Source organism: Anomaloglossus baeobatrachus, chromosome 11, assembly GCF_048569485.1.
Source record: "Anomaloglossus baeobatrachus isolate aAnoBae1 chromosome 11, aAnoBae1.hap1, whole genome shotgun sequence".
Classification (NCBI taxonomy): domain Eukaryota; kingdom Metazoa; phylum Chordata; class Amphibia; order Anura; family Aromobatidae; genus Anomaloglossus; species Anomaloglossus baeobatrachus.
The window spans coordinates 66,876,983-66,897,888 of record NC_134363.1 but is presented as its reverse complement, the minus strand read 5'-3'; the positions used below and the strand labels follow the sequence as shown (position 1 = coordinate 66,897,888).

Genomic DNA, 20,906 nt, shown 5'->3' with positions numbered 1-20,906 from the left:
TGCATATTCAGGTGAGAGAGTATGCTATAGGCTATCAAACCGGGAAATGAGTGTTTCACGGTCAAACATACTTCGGAGGACCAGAGGAAGCATATTAAAAGGTGAAACAGCCATTGCTCTGTTAGACACTCTGTAAAGTACATTCTCCCGTATATGCTTTTTTTCTAATAATGGAAGACAATTTTTTTACAGTGTGGTGAGTGGCGCATGTTCTATTCTTTCTAGATTCTATTATTTGTATCAGGAAGTTACAGAGCTCCACCATGAGTGTTATTTTCCCAGCCCCGTTTTCTCTCTTGTCTACTGAATGCTATATTAAGCGGTGTAGCACTATTTTCTTTTTGATGGACTTAAGTAGTAGTCACTACACAACTCCTATCATTTAAAGTGATTTTGATTTACTCCATATAAAGTTCAGCTGTTCTAGCCAGGATTTTCCAGAATTTATTTTTGTTGCATTTTACCACAAAAGCCATGGTCTGTAAACAGCTTACAACCAGCCGGGAACTCCGGCACACTGTAACCCCCAACAAAAGAGCAATAAAAAATTTTTTTGGAAAAGCTTTTTATTGATCAAAAGAAAAAAATGGTCATAAATGCAACAAGAACCTGTCCAGAAATGTCGACGTTTTGGCCGGTGGGCCTTCATCAGACCGGACTTTTATCAATAAATTACCTTTGTCAAAGTATTGTCTTGGAGTGAAAGGGGTGCAGTTCCCCGTAAGATCCTGATAGATAAATGTAGGAAGATGTGAACGATAACCTAAGGTTCTCCCAATTCAATATCCTGTAATTAGTTTGGAATAAAGTCCATAGTACATACAGGTATAATTTGGATCAATAATTCACTGATGTTACTCAGGGTATAAGGTAAACCGGCCGGGCCAGAAGTAGGTACAACCTTCTATAAAAGTGTCTTAATCAGCATATAAGCTGGTTATGGGAAGTGAATCAAATGTAAGGAAATGGTCATTCACCCTTTCGGCAGAGCCAGGTATAAGTATGGACCAGTGAAAATTTCGCCGTGTCGTATGTGTGGGTGACTCCTGCGAAGGACTATCTCAAGAGGTGGACGATGATGAGACAAAATTGCCAGCAAGTCATGTTGTTAAGTCAACAATTCAGGAGGAGGACCAGTGTGAGGAAGTGGAAGACAAGTTGGTGGACTATGAAGTCACTGACCCAACTTTTGATGATGGCATGCAGAACAAGGACAGCAGTACAGAGGGGGAGGGACCCGCAACACTGCAGCAGACCGGAAGAGAAAGTGGGCTGGCCACAAAAAGTAGGCATTATATTGTTATATTATATATGCAGTTTTTTTGTAGCGTTTATTCATGAGTTTTATGCAAATTGAAAGCTGATTTTTATAGTACCAGCAAAAGCTAAGATATTCCATACATTTAATACACACAATTGTTGTTTCCTGACTGAAATGGAAAACTGCTGCATTTTTGAAAAAAAACAGCATGTCAATTCTTACAGTGATGTTGCGATGTTTTTACAGCAAAACATGCAAATGTACCCTAAGGTGTAGAGAAGGAGGGTTTTTTTTCACTTTTTTAATTTTCTTTATATATATGTCATTATCAAGGAAATAATGTTTCCTAACATTTTAATCCTGTAAAATCCACTTCAGAAGATGACAATGGTTGGAAATGTTAACCAACATCTGCTGGGAGAGCTCACCAAAGATTGCAGGAGGACCTGAGAGTGATGCAGACATCTGGGGTCTGGTAAGTATGATTCTCTTGTGAAGGGGGGGTCTGCATTTTTGTGGGGTAAACTTACCCCCAACTATGTTTCCTTGAGAATAAACCCTACCCTGAAAATAGGTCCTAGCGCATTTTGCGGGGCAAAAAATAATATGACAGTGTCTTATTTTTGGGAAAACACAGTATATACATTATGACCCTTCATATAGCCTTCTATATATAGTGTGAGCTCCACATAGTCTCCTATAAACATATATATAAACTCCTATAAACAATATGAGCCCCACATAGTGTGACGCCCTGGCCAGCCAGGTAGTCACAGATAGGGCCCCGCATTACACCGTTCCCTAACAGGTGACAGCAGCCAAACACATAAAACCTTAGTCACCTCCCTCAGTGCTTGATAGATACACCAGGGGGGCAGAACCAGGCAGTTGGAAGATGCCCACCAAGGAGTCCCAGATAGCCTGATGCGAGAAAGTTTAGTTCGGTTCTAGAGTTCAAGTCTAGAGGTCGGGTGGAGAGGTGTGTGGGCTGGAGCTGTGTGCAGCTCCAGCAGAGGAAGAACCCAAACTGAACCGGTGCCAGGGTAGGAGCCCTGGTACTGCTGGCTAGGAGGCAGATGGCAGTCTCCATCTGCAGAAGCCGGGAAGACGGCTCAGTGGAACCGTGGTGGACCGGGACAGGTTAGTGGCCCGCCGGTACCGACCCGCGGAACCGACTCGGAAACTGGAGCACAAAGGGGGGTACTCAGACCCTGAAGCTAGGTCCAGAAGCTACTGGGGGCTAGCTAATTAACTGATTGCGGCCAGGAAATTTGGTCCTGTCCCACCCAAAATCCCGACTGAAGGCAACAGCTCAACGAGGGGGATATGCAGCCACCGCCACAGCTCAGAGATCCCATGGGCCAGCGTCTGCGGGCAAAGGGCTCCTTAGGCAACCACAAGCCGGGAGCGGACTCCTGAAGTTGCAAGCACAGGTAGTCCACCATCACAAACAAGTGCAGGAGAAAGACAGAGACCATCAACCAGGTGGGGGACCAGACTGCAGCCGGCTGCGAGCACCGACCACCATCACCTTGGTTTACCAGAGACTCGTGTATTTACTAATAGTGAGTACATCAGTGCCCTCCGGCCGCCCATCTCCCTACACCGCCAAACACCCCCAACAGGTCCCGGGGCCACCAACCCTGCCCACGGAGGGGTTAGCAACTTGCTACGCAACATCTCCCCTGGGTGCCCCGTAACTGCAGCAGTGGTGTCCACAATTCACCACATCCCGTGGCTGGCATCATGAACTTAACACGGCTCCGGCCGTACACCTACGTCCCCAAACCGCAAACCCCCCTTTCAGTTGAAATGACCGTAGGACCCCCGGGTCCGGAGACCCTCGAGCCACCCAGTGAAGTTCCGGGTCCGAGCAGCTCGGCTGCTGAGCACGGGGCGGTACAATAGCTTCCCATATACCTGAGCTCCACATAGCCTTCTTTATAGTTTATGAGCCCCTCTTAGCCCCCTATATAGATGAGTCCTACATAGTCTACATACTGTATAAGCTCATATCCATATGAAAAAATAAACAGCAAATACTCACCTCTCTCCTCCTTTTTGCTGGTGTTTTGCTGCACAGACTAACCCCATAGCAGATGCACGTTCATAATGTCATTGCATCTGCTGTTTCACACACTGATTGGTGGAAGAAGGAGCCAGCAGCTCCTTCTCCACCAATGTATTCACAGCTTTCCACATCCTGATGATGCATATAACGGTGACATCGGACGGCAGGCAGCAACGGTGGCCAGGCAGCAGAGGGCACGATGCAGCCCGTGATCCACTATTTTCAGCCCCTCAGTAGTCTTGGTCCGGGGGCAGCACTGAAACAGCCAAAGGGCCAGATGTGACATACGGGCTACACTTTTCTTAGTATTTCTTAGTATTCCTCATCCAAAAAAGTAAGAGTAGTTTATGTCCAGAATTTTCCAAATTGAAAAGGTTATATACAAAAAGTTTTTTTTAACCTGAAGCACACGCATCAATTGCTTTAATTATAAGCTTTGTCTCCATGTCATCTTTGTTAATTTTGTGCAGCTCCTTTGTTTTCATTTATGCTGGAGGGGTCTTTTCCACGGCAGGATCATTAAACACTGAAGACATTAAAAATGCAGCACTTACAATTTATGGAAGGAGTCTTACATGTACTCAGACTTCAATGGCTAAGGCGGAAAAATGATGTAAGCGCCATTATCCCTTGTACTGTATACTGGCAAAGAAAGCACATTCATAAATGTAAACTGAATATTCAGCCATAATTTGTTTTATTGTTGGTGGTATTTGTCTACATTTTGTTGATAAAGTAGAAAAACAATTGCCTGGGTGAACTTAATTCTTTACGACCACAACATTTACAGGTTAAGATATTTCAGCATTCTTATTTTTAATAAGGCAGATAGCGCAAAACAACTACTTCTGTCTGGCACTGTTTCCCCTATCCAATACAATCCAATACAAAAGATAAATATTGCCTTAGAGAGCTAAATAATTAGCCTTAGGGCTTTTTCAAACATCCAGTAATATTGGCCTGCATTGAATGGCCAAGCCTCTCCCGACTCGAGTGTGACAGCTTCATGTATTTCTATCAGGCTGTCAAGCTCAGATCAGGAGAGTCAAGGCCAGTCCATGCGTGATCCGAGATCGAACCTATGATCATGGACATCTGAAAGAGCCCTTAGTTAACTATGGTAGTTAATGGATTTATTGCAACATCCCTGAGATCTAGGATGAAAAAAGAGTCAATATTTGATAATTTGGGGTACCTAAGGCTGCAAACATCTCAGCTTCTACTGGTCTATAGTAGAATGGTGGTTCCCAATTGGAATTGTGGTATATTTTTCCACAATTGTATTTGTCAAATAGCAAAACATTGACTCTAGTTTGATCCATCAAAAATAAATAAATGGGAACCTAGAAAGAAGCGTTAAACCAGTTATTTAGTTGCTGAAACGTTCCTTATTTGCCTTCCCAGAAAGATTTGCTCCTGCCAAAGTCCAAACACTTGCATGTCCTAAACTGAAGGCCCACATCTGTGCTACGCCTGTGAAGCTTGATAGTCAGAAGAGCCATAGGAGAGACATTATTCTGTGCCTACTTCTTCATTGTCTCTGCTGCTAGAGATGGATTACTTAAATTACGTGGACAATAGACAGTGGCAGTGGAACAAGTTGGACATGAGAGAAACACCTTGTTCCTCTGTAAATCGGATCAGACTCGGCCATGCAAGTCAATGAGTCCATTGAAAATATCGGACCGCACTCAGATGACATCTGAGAGCAGTTGGATTTTCACGGACTGACAGAATGGAGAAAATAAGGAATTTGTTTTCTCCATCTGAAAAAATTGGATCTTACTGATCAGACTCTGATCAAACTCTGATCAAAGTGTGGTTAGTATAATAGGAACGATAATCTTGGGTGAGAAAACATACGGTCATCTGCACCTAGCCTTAGGGGCACTTTGCACACTACGACATCGCAGGTGCGATGTCGGTGGGGTCAAATCGAAAGTAACGCACATCCGGCGTCGCTCTCGACATCGTAGTGTATAAAGCATTTTTGATATGATTAACGAGCACAAAAGCGTTGTAATCGTATCATCAGTGTAGCCTCGGTCATTTCCATGAATTGGGAAAGACCGATGTTACGATCTTGTTCCTTGTTCCTGTGGCAGCACACATCGCTGTATGTGAACCGCAGGAGTGAGGAACATCTCCAACCTGCGTCATGGCCGGCTAGGCGGAAGGAAGGAGGTGGGCGGGATGTTTACGTCCCGCTCATCTCCGCCCCTCCGCTTCTATTGGCCACCTGCCGTATGACGTCACTATGACGCCGCATGACCCGCCCCTTAGGAAGGAGGCGGTTCGCCGGCCAGAACGACATCGCAGGGCAGGTGAGTGCATGTGAAGCTGCCGTAGCGATAATGTTCGCTATGGCAGCTATCACAAGATATCGCAGCTGCGACGGGGGCGGGGACTATCGCGCTCGGCATCGCAGTATCGGCTTGCGATGTCGTAGTGTGCAAAGTGCCCCTTAGAATGATTTTTATTATTATTATTATTATTATTATTATTATAAGATAACATAATTATAGTCAATATCGACTGCTTAATTTTCATACTATCAGATAAGATTAAGATTTCTGAAAACATAGTGACCATTTAAACTTCAAGCCATGGATCTCATCTTTTTCCCATGAATATTACTTTGCAGTGTAGTAATCTTGGATCCAAGGGTTCAGTCACAGCTGCGTATAAAATGAGCAAGTACAATGTGAGAAAATGTTGCATTGCAGTTGCAGCAATGTTAATCAATAGAACAGAGCACATCTGCTACTTTTATCTCTGAAATCTTCTGCATGTGGGGTAAATTGCAGACTGTTGCAAGTGGCTCCGTACCTCGGCAATACAAGTCAATGGGTGCGAGAAAAACGCACGGCACATGGACGTGCGTTTTTAACATGGAGTTTTACATACAGTCAAAAGCTAGAAATGTAGCTTGATAGGTAGAAAGATAGATGATAGAAGATAGATAGAGAGATAGATAGATAGATATATAGATAAATGTGAAACACATTTAGAATGTTCCATCCCCCTGTATTTTGCAAGCTTGCACCCTTTAATGCCTTTGATGTGGCGCTAAAGGGTGTTTAGCCTTGTTTTTAGCCCCAAATTCAATATTTAAATAAAATAAATGACATGGAATACCCCTTCTTTTTGTTAGCCAGCTAAGGTGAAGCAGACAGCGGCAGCCTGCAGACTACAGCTCGCAGCTCTACCTTAGCTGATAATCCAAAACAGAGGGCACCCCACTCTGTTATTTTAAATTATTTTTTTAAAATTAAATAAATAATTTAAAACGAAAACCGTAGGGTGCTCCCCAATTTGGATCACTAGACAATGTAAAGCAGACAATTGTAGTCTGGTATTCTCAGGCGAGGGAGGCCCATTATTATTGGGCTTCCCTTGCCTAAAAATAGCAGGCCACAGCCACCCCAGAAGTGGTGCATCTAGTAGATGCCCCAATCCTGGCACTTCACCTCGGCTCTTCCCATTGTTCTGGCGCAGTGGCAAATGGGGTAATAAATGGGGTTGATGTTAGCTGGCAATTCACAGCTGAAGCCTTGGTATTAGTAATATCGTATATATGTCTATCGGATACCACCCATTACTAATTCAGTAGTTGTAAAATGGAAAATAAATTTTATTTGGACAAACACCCTATGACTACATACCTTATTCACCAATGTATTACAAATTTTAGCAAAAAAATGTCCAATGTAAACCATAGCGTCGTCCCACTAGTCAACGTTCCCCAACAACAAACCGTGATGAACGTTGACATCATGAGTTGAGCTAAGTTCATTGCCACAAGCAATGAACTGAGATAACCTCATGATGTCAGCAATCGTCATGCGCATGGTCACTCACAAACTGCTTTGTGAGCCCCTGTGGTGACCTGGGTTGACCTCATGAGGTTATCTCAGGTCACTGCAGTGCTTCTCACACCAGTGTGTGAGCCTGCAGTTACTTCTCTCCTAGCCAATGGGAAACTTTCTGTTCTTCATTGACTGGGCAGTAAGTATGAAATTGTTGTGGAACCCCCTTATTGGATTATGCTGGATCAGTATTAGGGATTTGCTAGGGAAATAAATTGGTGAATGAGGGTGTCTCTTGTCTTTATTTCTTTAATAATTTTCTCTTTTTATGTCTTTCTGGTTTGCTTTTCGGGGACATTGTGGGATGACGCTATGGATTACATCAGATAAGTTTTTAGTTAAAATTTGTAATAAATTGGTGAATGAGGGATGCAGTCCTCTCGACTACATTCCTCATTCACCAATTTATTACAAATAAAATGTATTTTTGTGTGTCCACATAAAAATGTATTTTCATTTTTAAAATTACTAAATTAATAATGGGAGTATCTGATAGACTCCCAACCATTACTAATAACTATGGGCCTCCCCATCCGGAGAATACCAGACCACAGCTGTCAGCTTCACCTTGCTGGTGATCCAATTTGGGGGGACCCTACATTTTTTGTTTTAAATTATTTATTTAGTTTTAAATAAATAATTTAAAATAACAGCATGGTGTACTCTCTGTTCTGGATTATCAGACAAGGTAGAGCTGCCAGATTTAGGCTGAAGCTGTCTGCTTCACCTTAGCTGGCTAACAAAAATTAGGGGGAGCTCACATAATTTATTTTCTTTAAACATTGAATTTGGAGCTAAAAACAAGGCTAAACACCCTTTACTGCCACATTAAAGGCACTAAAGGGTGCAAGATGACAAAATGCAGGAGGGTGGGAAATTATACATGTGTTGCATATCTATCTATCATTTATCTATCTGTCTAATCATTATCTATCTATATTTTGACAGTTTTAAAGACTCCATGTTAAAAATGTATGTCACACGGGTGTCACATTGACGTCACATGGACGTCACACGCATGACACTGATGTCATATGGATGTCACACGGACAACACACGGATGACACACGGGTACCGCCCCCGAGACTAGGCGAGGGGAACAATGCACTTGTATAGCACTAGCATAGCATATGGAGTGACACTTGCATGTCACTCGCATCTCACTCCAAGACACTTCAGGAGCAACAACGGAGATATATTTTACACGCAGATGTGAGTGAACCCCAAGTTTGTGAATTGCTTACAATGTAAATCTCAAAAAGTGATCTTACCTAAAATAGTTAATTTTTCTTTGTGTGGAACCCACATTTGCATATTAGTTCAATAAATAAGAATGTTTGTGTTTAACCTTTTGTCACCATAATGAATGGATGTAGGATGTAAGACCCCTACAGCATGTGACCCTCAGAACTGTCCGCTCTGTTTCTTTATACTGTAAGGTTAGATGTGTTTCTCTTCTGCAGTCATTTAGTCAGACAATCAAAATTATATACTAATTAGCTCAGCGTTCATAGTGGCACTTGTACAAGACGGACGCTGCCAGCAAGGTTACCGTGTGTCTTTTCCGGTCCCGGCTACGTTTCCATCTTTTCTATGGACACATAAAAACCTGCCCTTCCTGATAAGGTTTAATTACTGGCTTTGTCGTAATGTGAATTCTCATAAATCCTCACCTACATTGCCTCAGCATATGTTTAAAAATAATTCAAATGCATATAAAAATAAGATCAAGGAAGACCCATCTTTTTTCTCAACTCATTCAGATTGTACCAGCCGGGAGGTAACCAGAATGAAGTCATTGGAATATTAAGTCATTTCTCTTTCTCAGATGTTGAGATAACTTGAATTTAATTCCTGTTAATTTTTTTATACAGGGTGATTGAGAAAGGACGGTGCAAAATTATAGCCTCAGTATCCAGAGAACATAATGTAAGGTGCCAGAGAACGGTAGTCATGGGCTAGGCTATAGTGTTGCACCTTGACACCTCACATTGTGTGTTGTTGTAAGTGGGGTGATTTGCACTCACTGGTTTCTTGCATTTTGCTGCCCTCTTCCAAGTTTCAGCACTCAGGATCAATCACACATGAATACCAAGACACAAAGATCTTTCTCAAAACTGATTTTATTGAACCGTCTTTTTCACAAATGGTGGTGTAACACATACGATAAGACACTTTCTTGCTTTCCTTTCTTCCTAGGTTCCCAGCTGATCTGTCTCCATTCGAGTCTTTCCTTATACCCGTTTGGCTTAGGTCTGTGGTTTTAAATAGGCTCGTGACTTCTTACTACTGCCGAACTCCATGTCCCTATCCCCCATAAGAAGAAAAGTTGATGTGCACTCTGGCACCAAGTATGAATAATAGAATCATAGAATGATAGAGTTGGAAGGGACCTCACCGGCCATCTGATCCAACCCCCTGCGAGTGCAGGTTTTCCTAAATCATCCCAGCTATATGCTTATCTAGCTTCCACTTGAAGACTTTCATTGATGGAGAGCTCACTACCTCTCATGGTATAGAATTAGCTCCATATGTTCAGGAGTTAACAATGTGATATCTGATAGCGCCTCGAAACTAGGCCCAGATTCCGCTCTCTTCTCAGTCAGAAAACCCTATCTCAATTACAAGGTGGAGACTGTCCCTTTTCAAAGCACTAGTTCCTCCATCAAGAGCTAATCCCAATTGCTAATTGTCACTCAACCTGCAGTTGGTAGCCAGGCAACCTATCTTATAACATACCAGTAATACAACAACTTGCGACTAGCTGGCCATATAATTTATACAGTGACAAGCAAAGGGACAACAATGTTTTGTACTTTTGACTTTCAGGCTCCAGATCTCATCAACTACTATAACTTTGAGCATGAAACTGCCTTCATTTGATAGACAGTCATCTTGGCTATTTGATACATAAGTTTGACTTGCAATTATTTAGCATATGATTAGTTATACAGATTCTTGTAGTGTCACTGCATTGTTACTGTTTTGCTCCTAGTGTTTGAAAAATGTTTTCTTCCTGTATACTCAGTATGTTATTAGTTTGATTCTCAAGTAAAAGGTCTCTGGTTTGAATCGAGGAGCAGCCATGAAAGAGAAACTGCATCATCCAGCTCATCGATATTGGTCTCTTGGCCAAGAAAATTGCCAAACTGCATCATGTGAGTGCTGTGGCAGTTGGAAGAAAATTAAATGAAGTCCGTCCATCCATTCAAAAGCCAAGAGATGGATGTCCAGGCAAAATATCTGAGCCAACAAAGAGTGCAGTGGAGGCGGCTCGTATGCTTCATAATAGTGCGATTAGAGACATCCATGCAAGCACTGTTTGAAGCATCTTACACAAGTCTGGAATGGTGGCCGTAGAGAAGGTGGTGAAGCCTTCACTGGCATATTATAAGAAGTGTCGGCTCGAGTTTGCAAAGAAATGCAAAAAGTGGACAGTAGAAGATTGAAAATGGGTGATTTGGAGTGATGAGGTGAAAGTGAATAGATGGCTCTTATAGGGGCAAATTTGTCTGGAAGAAACAAAGGAAAAAGGGGCTTCCAGATCAAGAAATTCATGATCGCTGGAGGAAACGTGATGATATGGAGTTGCTTTATAGCCAAATGCATTGGATGCATGATCAGGATTGATGGTGGTCTCAATGCTGAATGATCTGTGAGTTTCCTACAAGATGAGTTATTCATTCACTATTGGTATGAAAATGATGACACAGCGTTCCAGGACAACACCTGAAGCATACATCGAGATTGGAAAGAAATGATTCAATGACAATGAAGCAGCAGTGCTGGATTGGCCACTCAGTCCCCAGACCTCAATCCAATTGAACACTTGTGGATAGAGTTGAAGAAAAAGCTGTATACATACCCAAGTGAGTCGACCAGTATACACCAACATTGGGAACATGTAGAGGAGACCTAGCATCAGAATTTGATCTAGACATACTTAAATCTGATTGAGAGCATGGCCAGAAGGATTCAGGCAGTGTTAAAAGCCAAAGGTGGATTTACAAAACATTGACAAAATAATACAAATTAAAATTTAGATGTTTAAGAGCAAAACTGTAACAATGTAGTGGCATCACAAGAATCTGCATAACTAATAATATGCTAACTAGTTGCAAGTCAAATGTATGTATTAAATAAAGGCAGTCAGGGAATGGAACAGGCTACCGTGGGAGGTAGTGAGCGCTCCATCAATGAAAATCTTCAAGTGAAAGCTAGATAAACATATAGCTGGGATGAATTAGTGAAACCTGCACTCGCAGGGGGTTGGACCCGATGGCCCTTGAGGTCCCATCCAACTCTACTATTCAATGATTCTATGATTCTATGAGATAGCCAAGATGATTGTCTATAAAATGAAGGTAGATTCAAGCTCAAATATGTAGTGAACAGTGAGATATTTAGCCTGTAAGTCAAAAGTTCAAAACAGTGTTACCCTTTTGCTTGTGAGTGTATAATGCCTGTATCCTACATAACATTTCTATCAGCTTACCAGATACACAGTTCTTCTACATCTTGCAATTACAATACATCTTACACATTCTCATATAATAACATTGCAATACCTTATACCTTACCCTAATACCCGCATATTACATTATGCCTTATACCATATTATAAACAATAATACGTAGAAACATATTACACTTTGCAGCACATCACATTACACATTATATCAACATTCTGTACCGCAGGAATTTTACCTCCTCTTACAATAGCAAATGTATTAACATGAAAAGACACAATATCTATCCAAGTTATTTTCCAGATATTCAAAATAATTTCCATTGGTGACACGGCAGACACAAACAGGAAAAAGCCCCTGCTTAAGAACAATATATTGATCCTTTGCCGTTCAATAGCTCATTGTAATGTGTAATTCCTCCTACTTTGGAGGTAGAAATGGGACGCTTAAAGGCTGCTTTACACGCAGCGACATCGCTAGCGATGTCGCTCTTGAAAGCACCCGCCCCCCGTTGTTTGTGCATCACAGGCAAATCGCTGCCCATGGCGCACAATATCGCTAGGCCCCGTCACACGGATTTACCTTCTTAGCGACATTGCTGTGGCCAGTGAACAGCCTCTTTTCTAAGGGGGAGGTTCGTGCGCCATCACAGCGATGTCACACAGCGGTCGACCAATAGAAGCGGAGGGGCGGAGAGCAGCCGCATTAACGAAACGCCCACCTCGTTGCCGGAGGATGCAGACACGCTGTTGTTCATCGTTCCCGGGGTGTCATACGTAGCGATGTGTGCTGCCTCAGGAACGATGAACAACCTACGTCCACAACGACCAACGAGATTTTGAAAATGAGCGACGTGTCAACAATCAACGATTAGGTGAGTATTTTTGATCGTTAACACTTGCTCGTAGCTGTTACATGCAACAACATCGCTAACGACGACGGATGTGTGTCACGAATTCCGTGACCCCAGCGACTTCTCGTTAGCGATGTCGTTGCATGTAAAGCCCCCTTTACTCTTGGGCTCCTGTGCGACCACACAGGTTGCACCAATGATATGTCCGGTACTGTCCAGATGGGCCATCATCCAGGGATATGAGCTTTACTATTTCAGTGATGTGATGTGTCAGATTTTATCAGGCACTAGCTGTGTGATTTCAGCCATATATGTATAACCATTTCCCGATATGGTCAATTTTAATTTTTGCATTTTCGCTCTCCCAATCTTCCCAGCTCTGTAACTTTTTTTTTTTTGCAAGACAAGTTGTATTTTAGAATGACACCTTTCAATTTCTCACATAGTGTACTAGAAAATGAAAAAAAAAAAACCTCCAAGTGCTGTAAAATTTTGAAAAACCCCGCAATTCTGACATTTTTTGGAAATTGTTTTTATGTTATACATTATATAGTTAAAATGACCTGACAATATGGTTTTCCTTTTAAATATGATTATGGTGATACCAAACATGTCTAGTTTTTATATTATTTAGTGGTGAATAAAAAAATTCAGAAGTTTGAAAAAAATATTTGTGGGGTTGTGTCGCAAATTTCCGACACCTGCAAGTTTTCATTTTTTAATCGATAGAGCCGTTTGTAGGCTTTTTTTTTGCATTGTTAAAACAATTTTTTTATTAAAATGCTTTACTTTTGCTTCTCAGAACATTTTTTGTTGTATTGCAGAGACCAAAATAATATATTTTTGGTATTTTTTTCTGTTTACAGTGTTTACAGATTAGGTTGATTATTTTAAAGTTTTAGATTTTGATAGAATTTTCTGAAAGTGGCGATAGTACATATGTGAATGTTTTTATTATCTTTAATGGGGGAGAAGGAGTTGTCATTTGAGCTTTTATTTTTTTTTAATTTTTTTAAACTTTTTTTTACTTTTCACTGTATGTGTTAGACCCTTAGGGGATTTGAACTGGAAATTGTCTGATCGCTTGTACTATACATGGCAATGCCCTGGCATTGCTGTATATAGTGAAAATCATAGTCTCCTTTGAAGCCCGGCCACAGGCAGGTTTCAAGGGTGCTTTGTAATGAAATGAATTGAGGTCTTCAGCACACTCCTGACTCTCATAGCAACCTATCGGAGACCTGTAATCATGTCAAGGGCATGCCGGTTGGGCACATAGAATGTTATGGCTGGTAATGCCGCTGAGTTTGGCAGCAGCTTTAACAGTGTCTACAGGGAGAGATCTGTCTTACCTATCTACTATGTCCCTGGACAGCTATTCATGTTTTTCCTCTTAAATGCTCCATTTAAGATTTAAAGATACATGGCTGAAATCACACAGCCAGTACCTCTGGGATCTGGTTCCCTTAATTATAGGTAGCGATGAATGAGATTCGAAATACTCGGATTCGCAATACTCGTAACAAGTACTGCCCAATACTCGTATATGCATTCCGAATAATGTATGCAATGCAAGTTAATGGGGAATACTCGCAATGTAACGAGTAACCCGAATGCCGCACTATTTGTGTGAGTGGCGAATAGTGCGGCATTCGGGTTACTCATTACATTGCGAGTATCCCCCATTGACTTGCATTGCACACACTATTTGGAATGCATACGCGAGTATTAGACAGTACTCGTTACGAGTATCATGGATCCGAGAATTTCAAAATTCGCTCATCACTAACTATAGGCCTTTTTTTTCACCATCATTTTTGGATCATCCTGTATCGTAAAAAATTTTGGACACAGATATTTGAATAATAAGGGAATGTAAATTAGCCAAGAAATAAAATTTTAGAAGAGTCTAAATCTATGAAGCTCTTTAAAAAATATTTCAAATTCAAATTTTAGTCATGAAATTCGTTGGACCAGTTAATGTTTACATTTGGCTTTAAAATTTTCTTCAATACAAAGCATTACAGAGGAGCCCAGAAAAATTATTACAGTGAATCAGTCAGCAGTTTTTTTACATATTGAATTAATGGTATGCTTGTGTAGTGTCTTATTCCCAATATTTGTTTTTTACTTTTTTTATAGTAGTACCACAAAAAAAAATCTAGCATAGATGACATATGCAAGTAGGCGGGGGTTCCAGACAATAAACTTGAACTATTTCTTGACATGACCATGATGCACTACCAGTTTGATTTGCATATGGCTTTTACATTAGATTTATCAAGACTGATATGATCAGATCTCTACAAAAATTGGACCATACTAATTGAGTGACAAATAGGGATGTGCGAACCTGAACTGTAAGGTTCGGGGTTCATAACGGACACATATTGTTTGTGCACAAGGTCCCGAACACAAGCTTTATGTTACCATTCGGGTCCGGTTGAGGTCCAGTCCTCTCCCTATAGTAACAGAAATAGGGAAGGAGGAAGGACAGGCCGGCAGACAAGGGCAGGAATAACTAACAAAATCCGATCCACCTCTTAGATATTCTGAAGCTGCTATCAATCAATTAACAGTGGATTTCACATACTTTGCTTGCCTGTATTTCAGAAACTATACATCCAATCTCACAACTAAAGGTATGTATAGAATCAGCATGATAGCGCCAGTATAGCACTGGTTTTAGTTCATATAAGAAAATCCTGGTGGTTAGTCCTCTTTAAATGGGGACTGGGCAATGTTTCATTTGACCTGCGGAAGCACTGCAGGCCTCAAGAGCCATTTATGGCCAAGACTTTTAATATATAAATGTACAAAGCAAAACATTTTTGGAATGATAAAATCCAATTGTTATGTTGAGTGATCAATAGAGCACTAAGAAATTCGAAATGCTGGTGTCGCAGTCATCAGATTGCATTAAGCAAATATTTGGAAACAGAGGCCAGCATTCCGCTTGCCCCATCAGCCAGATAGATATCCAAGTCATCATAACAATGTAACATGACAAGAGCCCAAGTAAGGACATTCCTTTCTGCATTTAGGCTATAATAATATATTGCACTATTTTCTTTATTTATTTTTAATCTACCAGACCTTTAGGTTTCGTAGCAAATATCCTCATATTCGCTGTAATTTTAGGAAAAAGGCAAAAGCAGTAGTCATCTAAATGATTCTAAATGACAGTAAAGTCCGTAAGCTTCCATTTTTATCTCAGCTTGCTCACTGAGCCATGACCTTATCTGTGTTTTGCCGGATACAAAGAATAAAATAAGTTGCACAATATTTTTTTAACCTAGCAGTCACAAATGTTTCGAATCTCCCTCTCAATTCTTCATCTTGAGACGCGGACAATTTAACTCACATCGCGGCTAGTGTGAGAAAAGGTCAGAGATCCCTTTCCCAGCCATCAAAGTGACAAAGTGGGTAAAAGAACAAGCAGTTTAATGAAGAGTTGTGGTGTCACAACAGGAAAAAAAAAGATCCATTTTGCCGGCAGATAAGAGGCTTGTTTCTTCTTCCGGCTGTAATGTGCCACTTTCTCTTTACCTTCATGTCGATTTCTTAAAGCTTTTGGTCTTCTTTTCCTTTGCGTTCATTTGTGATGTTTATTGCTGGTTATCAGGGAAGCACTACTGTACCGAGACAGCCAGAAAATACATCTATTTTTGAATTAGCCCTCCCCGGCACAACGCTCCGTCAGTAGAAGAATATATGCGGGATCGCATTGGGCATTTCATCAGTAGTGTCAGGAGTGATAACATTTCTGCAGTATATAGATGCCATTAAAATATCTCTGTCAGGTGCAATATCAAAGCTGTCAAAATACTTGATAAAGTTAAATCATATATTTTAAATTCACATCCAATGGTTTAGATACAGTAGAAATGGAAGTTCAGAAATATTTATATACTGTGTTGGGTACTCCAAAAAATTTCAATAGCTAAGTAAATACATTTAATTCATTCTTGGTGGATCTTCGCATTTTACATATTTTATACATATTTTTTAATTTTTATTTGTTGTGGTGGTGCTGCATTTAGATTTATAAATCTTTACATATATATCATATGTGGTGGCTTCTGTCCACTTTTACTCATCTCAAATGAAACCCTATAGTGGAGGAGTCATGGCTGATATCTATTGTCCATTAGATCTTTCTATGTGAAGTCTAAGGTTGACTTTAGTCTGTCCTCATGAATACAGTCACAAAGAGGTAGACAGTATCCAAAACTGGTAGTAGAAGAGAAAAGACTGGTTTATTATGGCTGTGCCAACCACATCATAGCTAGAGATGAGTGAGCCTAAAGGCTGCTTTACACACAGCGACATCGCTAGTGATGTCGCTCGTGAAAGCACCCGCCCTCGTCGTTTGTGTGTCACGGGCAAATCACTGCCCGTGGCGCACAATATCGCTAGGATGCGTCACACATACTTACCTTCCTAGCGACGTCGCTGTGGGCAGCGAACAACCTCTTATTTAAGGGGAGGTTTGTGCGCTGTCACAGCGCCGTCACACAGCGGCCCGCCAGTAGAAGTGGAGGGGCATTAACGACACGCCCACCTCATTGCCGGCAGGATGCAGGTACGTTGTTGTCCGTCATTCCTGGGGTGTCACACGTAGCGATGTGTGCTGCCTCAGGAACGACGAACAACTTGCGTCCAGCACCAGCAACGATATTTGGGAAATGAACAATGTGTCAACGATCAACGATTAGGTGAGTATTTTTGATTGTTAGCGGCCGCTTGTAAGTGTCACACGCAACGACGTTGCTAACGAGGCCAGATGTGAGTCACGAACCCCGTGACCCCAACGATATTGCGTTAGCGATGTCGTTGCGTGCTATGAGGCCTTTAGGTTTTGTTTTCAAACTGAACACCAAGTTTAAAAAACAGGGCTCGGATTCGGAGTTCGGGTGCTTTACGTGTGAACTTATCGTGCGCGAGCAATGCTGTGCTCAAGTATGCTTGGTGCTCAGCGCTGTGCAAGCCGCTTGCAGTATTTGAATGGCACACACTGGGGGTAATAGCAGCATGATCGGATGTGGGCGGAGACTCAAACTGCCAATGAGTGATTCCGAACTTCCTTGGGCCAGGTTCGGGCCAGTTGAGGTTCGCCTCATTTGCTGCCAACGAACCAAACTTCCAACTTCCATCTCTAATCATAGCTAAGTTTCAGCCTCTCGTATGTCTTTATCCAACTGGTCGATACTTGCTGTGAAGTGTTTGTCATAATAAGTCATTTTTTCCACTGCCACCCATTTTGGACGCTGTCTACTTTTTTCAGCTGTGGATCTGTTACCAAGTTGGATTCCTTGGATTTTTGGACATGGGGTCCTGGTGAATGAGGAGTGCTCCTGTCCGCTTGAATTACCATTGGGCTCAAGAATATGCCTAATTCACCTGCTACCGGTCCTCATCATAGTAAGACATGCAATACCAGAGTTCACTTAGCCAACCAGTATTATTTACTTTGATTCTTCACACTGTAATGACAGACATGGCTTTCCTTCCTCTCTCTTTGGAGTACTACTCTTTGTGCCATCTTGGATCACGTCCTCAATACTGTTGGGTCTGTGTCTCCTTCCCCCTAATACTGCACACCTTCATCTCATTCTGGGCCCTGATGGCTCTCTAGCTGGTTGACTTTCTAAGTTTGCTGGGGTGACCCGTAGGCTCTGAAACTCCAGAGGATACCTCAGGGTTCCCTGACTGGCCCTTACACTGAGGCTATGTCTTCTCACTTTGAACCCACTTTTTGACTGGCTCCCTCTGAAGCTCCCTTTCCTAACCATCCACCCTGCAATCTGTCACTCCTTCCTTAACTATTTTAACCCTATCCTATCTAACACCTCTTGTAGACACGCTCTACTGCCGGCTAACCCGACCACTGACTGCAATCTTTGGTAACGTGTTGAAAAATCCTAATTCTGCTACATTCAAAGGGTATTTTCTTTTAAAACACTTAAATATCCACTCATATATTTATAATATACAATAGTAAATAAATAAAACATAGTATATTTACATCATGGGGCATTGCACACCTATTGCACATTCATGGAGAGGGAGATTTCCTAATATCATAAATACACACAGATGAGGCTTATATAGGACACCTCTGCGATACACAGACTATTGATGACACCCATACCATTAGATTATAGCTGGCTGCCAAGCACTATATAACAGCACCCCATAGGACAGTCACCCCATTTTACCCAAACAGCACAGAAGGACTTGGCTGCACTATGCAAATCATGAAAATGTGCTATAAAAAAAAGCTGAAAAAGATATATAAAATACAAGAGGTTTTGGCCAAAAGACACAACCTCACCGCCCATGCCATGGGTCCTCATTGCCTTGTGAGTTCCTACACTAAATTCTAAAGATTTGGCTACTGTACATTGTTATATGGCATTGTAGGAAAGGAGATGAAAGGTGTCCTTTATTTTCAGCATTTTCTGTTTTACTATTGCATTTTTGTGTTTAATTACTTCTCAATCCAGTAATTATGAGGTTTGCAATTACATTGTATCCATAAACAAAGACTTGACCAATAGGTAAACAATAATATTTTCATATCAAATTTCTAATTTTTGGAAACTCCATCTAAAAAAAATCGAAGCTAAGATCAACCCTTAAAATATAAGATTTACTGTTGTTTTATGATATTTGGTTTCTTGGATATTTATTGTTAAATTAATGTAAACTTGACTGTGACATATGGCCCATTTGTCTCTACAGCCATATGACGGACCCCATCATCTTTGTCAAGCAATGCTGTAAAGGATTCTGCATTGATATTCTCAAACGTCTTGCCAAGACCATTGGATTTACTTATGATCTCTACCTGGTTACCAATGGAAAACATGGAAAGAAAATAGAAGGCGTATGGAATGGAATGATTGGAGAGGTGAGATACAATATGTTGCACATGCTTTAATTTTCAATTATTTTATTTAAAAGAAAACTGTTGTACATATAAAGCACTAATAATGTACAGGTCTATGCATATCTAAATATCTATCCTAAATATTGTTATGGGTATTGTGTAAGTTTGATTTGGAAGATCTCATACAGCTACATCTTATAAGCCAAAAGATATTGACAATAACATTGTTTGACAACTAGATGGCATGGGGTATGTAATGACAGGACAGGTGCACTTAAGCTGACTCTCAGACTAGAGACCATGCACTGTGCCTTATCTTGGAGTTAGGCTTGATGGTAAACAGGTCCGAGCCCCCAGCATGATCCTGACTCCTGTCTGAGCCCTGATCTTACTCTCCCTCTTTCACTCCCTTGGGATGGGCTGAAAAACACAATAAAAAAACTCAAAAAATGACACGGACAAGGGAGAACAAAAACTCGTACACACAGCACTCAAAACACAGAAAAGAGACAATATGTGTACAGGGAAGCAAGGAAACGGGAAGAAATTAATGCACAACAGGGAAACGTTCACACCACTCAACATCGTAACAAATATCACCATAAACAGGTTCACCACAAGGACCGGTATCACTGGAGCTTATGCTGTAGCTAGCATTGGCACATACTGGAAGAAAGCCATGGCTTAAATAGGAAATACACAGCTGTATGTGGCAATTAGCAACCTGTGCTCCTAGTTCCTGCTGACCAGTCTGCAGGACTTATCTCCTGCAGGGCTGAAGACCAATGAACCTGAATCAGCAGAAACCCAGCTCTGGTTGAACAATTCAGAAGACTCAGGTTGCTTCCCAGACTCTGAAATGTGAACACAGTTTGATGCTGCTGTGCCACCAAGCGCGTGCAGAGCCGAACATTGCATGACACTAGGTAACAGTCAACATCTAGGGCACTAGCAACCAGAGTTTCTTGCAATTTACTGTACATGATTGCCTAGCACCGATACACTGAGGCATACTATATTGCAATACAGAAGAATTGTTATGCACTTTATAGTTGATACAAGTTTAAGTATTAACACAAGGTTTGTGTGTTTGCATATTCTGATGGACCACCTGGCCACCAAAAAATCTGCTGACAATTGTTTCGCAAGTACCTGGTCCATCAGCAGATGATGGTAATCTTTTGCCAGTGGATGGGAGCCCTCAGAGCCACCTCTTACCTTAATGCCTCTATAGTTTCTCTTTTATTAACCACCCTAGTGCAATATCATCATTGCAGCGTGATGCACTTGGACATCACCCCAGGCACTTACAAAGACTTTAAGATATGAATTAGTTCTCAGGGCTTCAGTCCATTGGCCACGTCAGCAATCTATGGTTACTGGTCCTGCAAACCCATTCATAACGACTCTAGTCAACAACTTACATAAGCACATATACATCTATTTGATTGACTACTGCCATTGATACCAGTATTCTTAAAATTGTTGC

General features: G+C 41.3%; 1 protein-coding gene across 4 annotated transcripts in view; it reads left to right on the top strand.

Moving 5' to 3' along the window:
* GRIN2D (glutamate ionotropic receptor NMDA type subunit 2D) overlaps positions 1-20,906 on the top strand; it is a 1,213,579-nt gene that overhangs the window by 801,195 nt on the left and 391,478 nt on the right. For all 4 annotated transcript variants that reach the window (XM_075328780.1, XM_075328779.1, XM_075328778.1 and 1 more), the window contains one exon: positions 19,270-19,438. In XM_075328780.1, the coding sequence (XP_075184895.1) occupies positions 19,270-19,438 (169 nt within the window). The remainder of the gene's footprint in view (positions 1-19,269; positions 19,439-20,906) is intronic.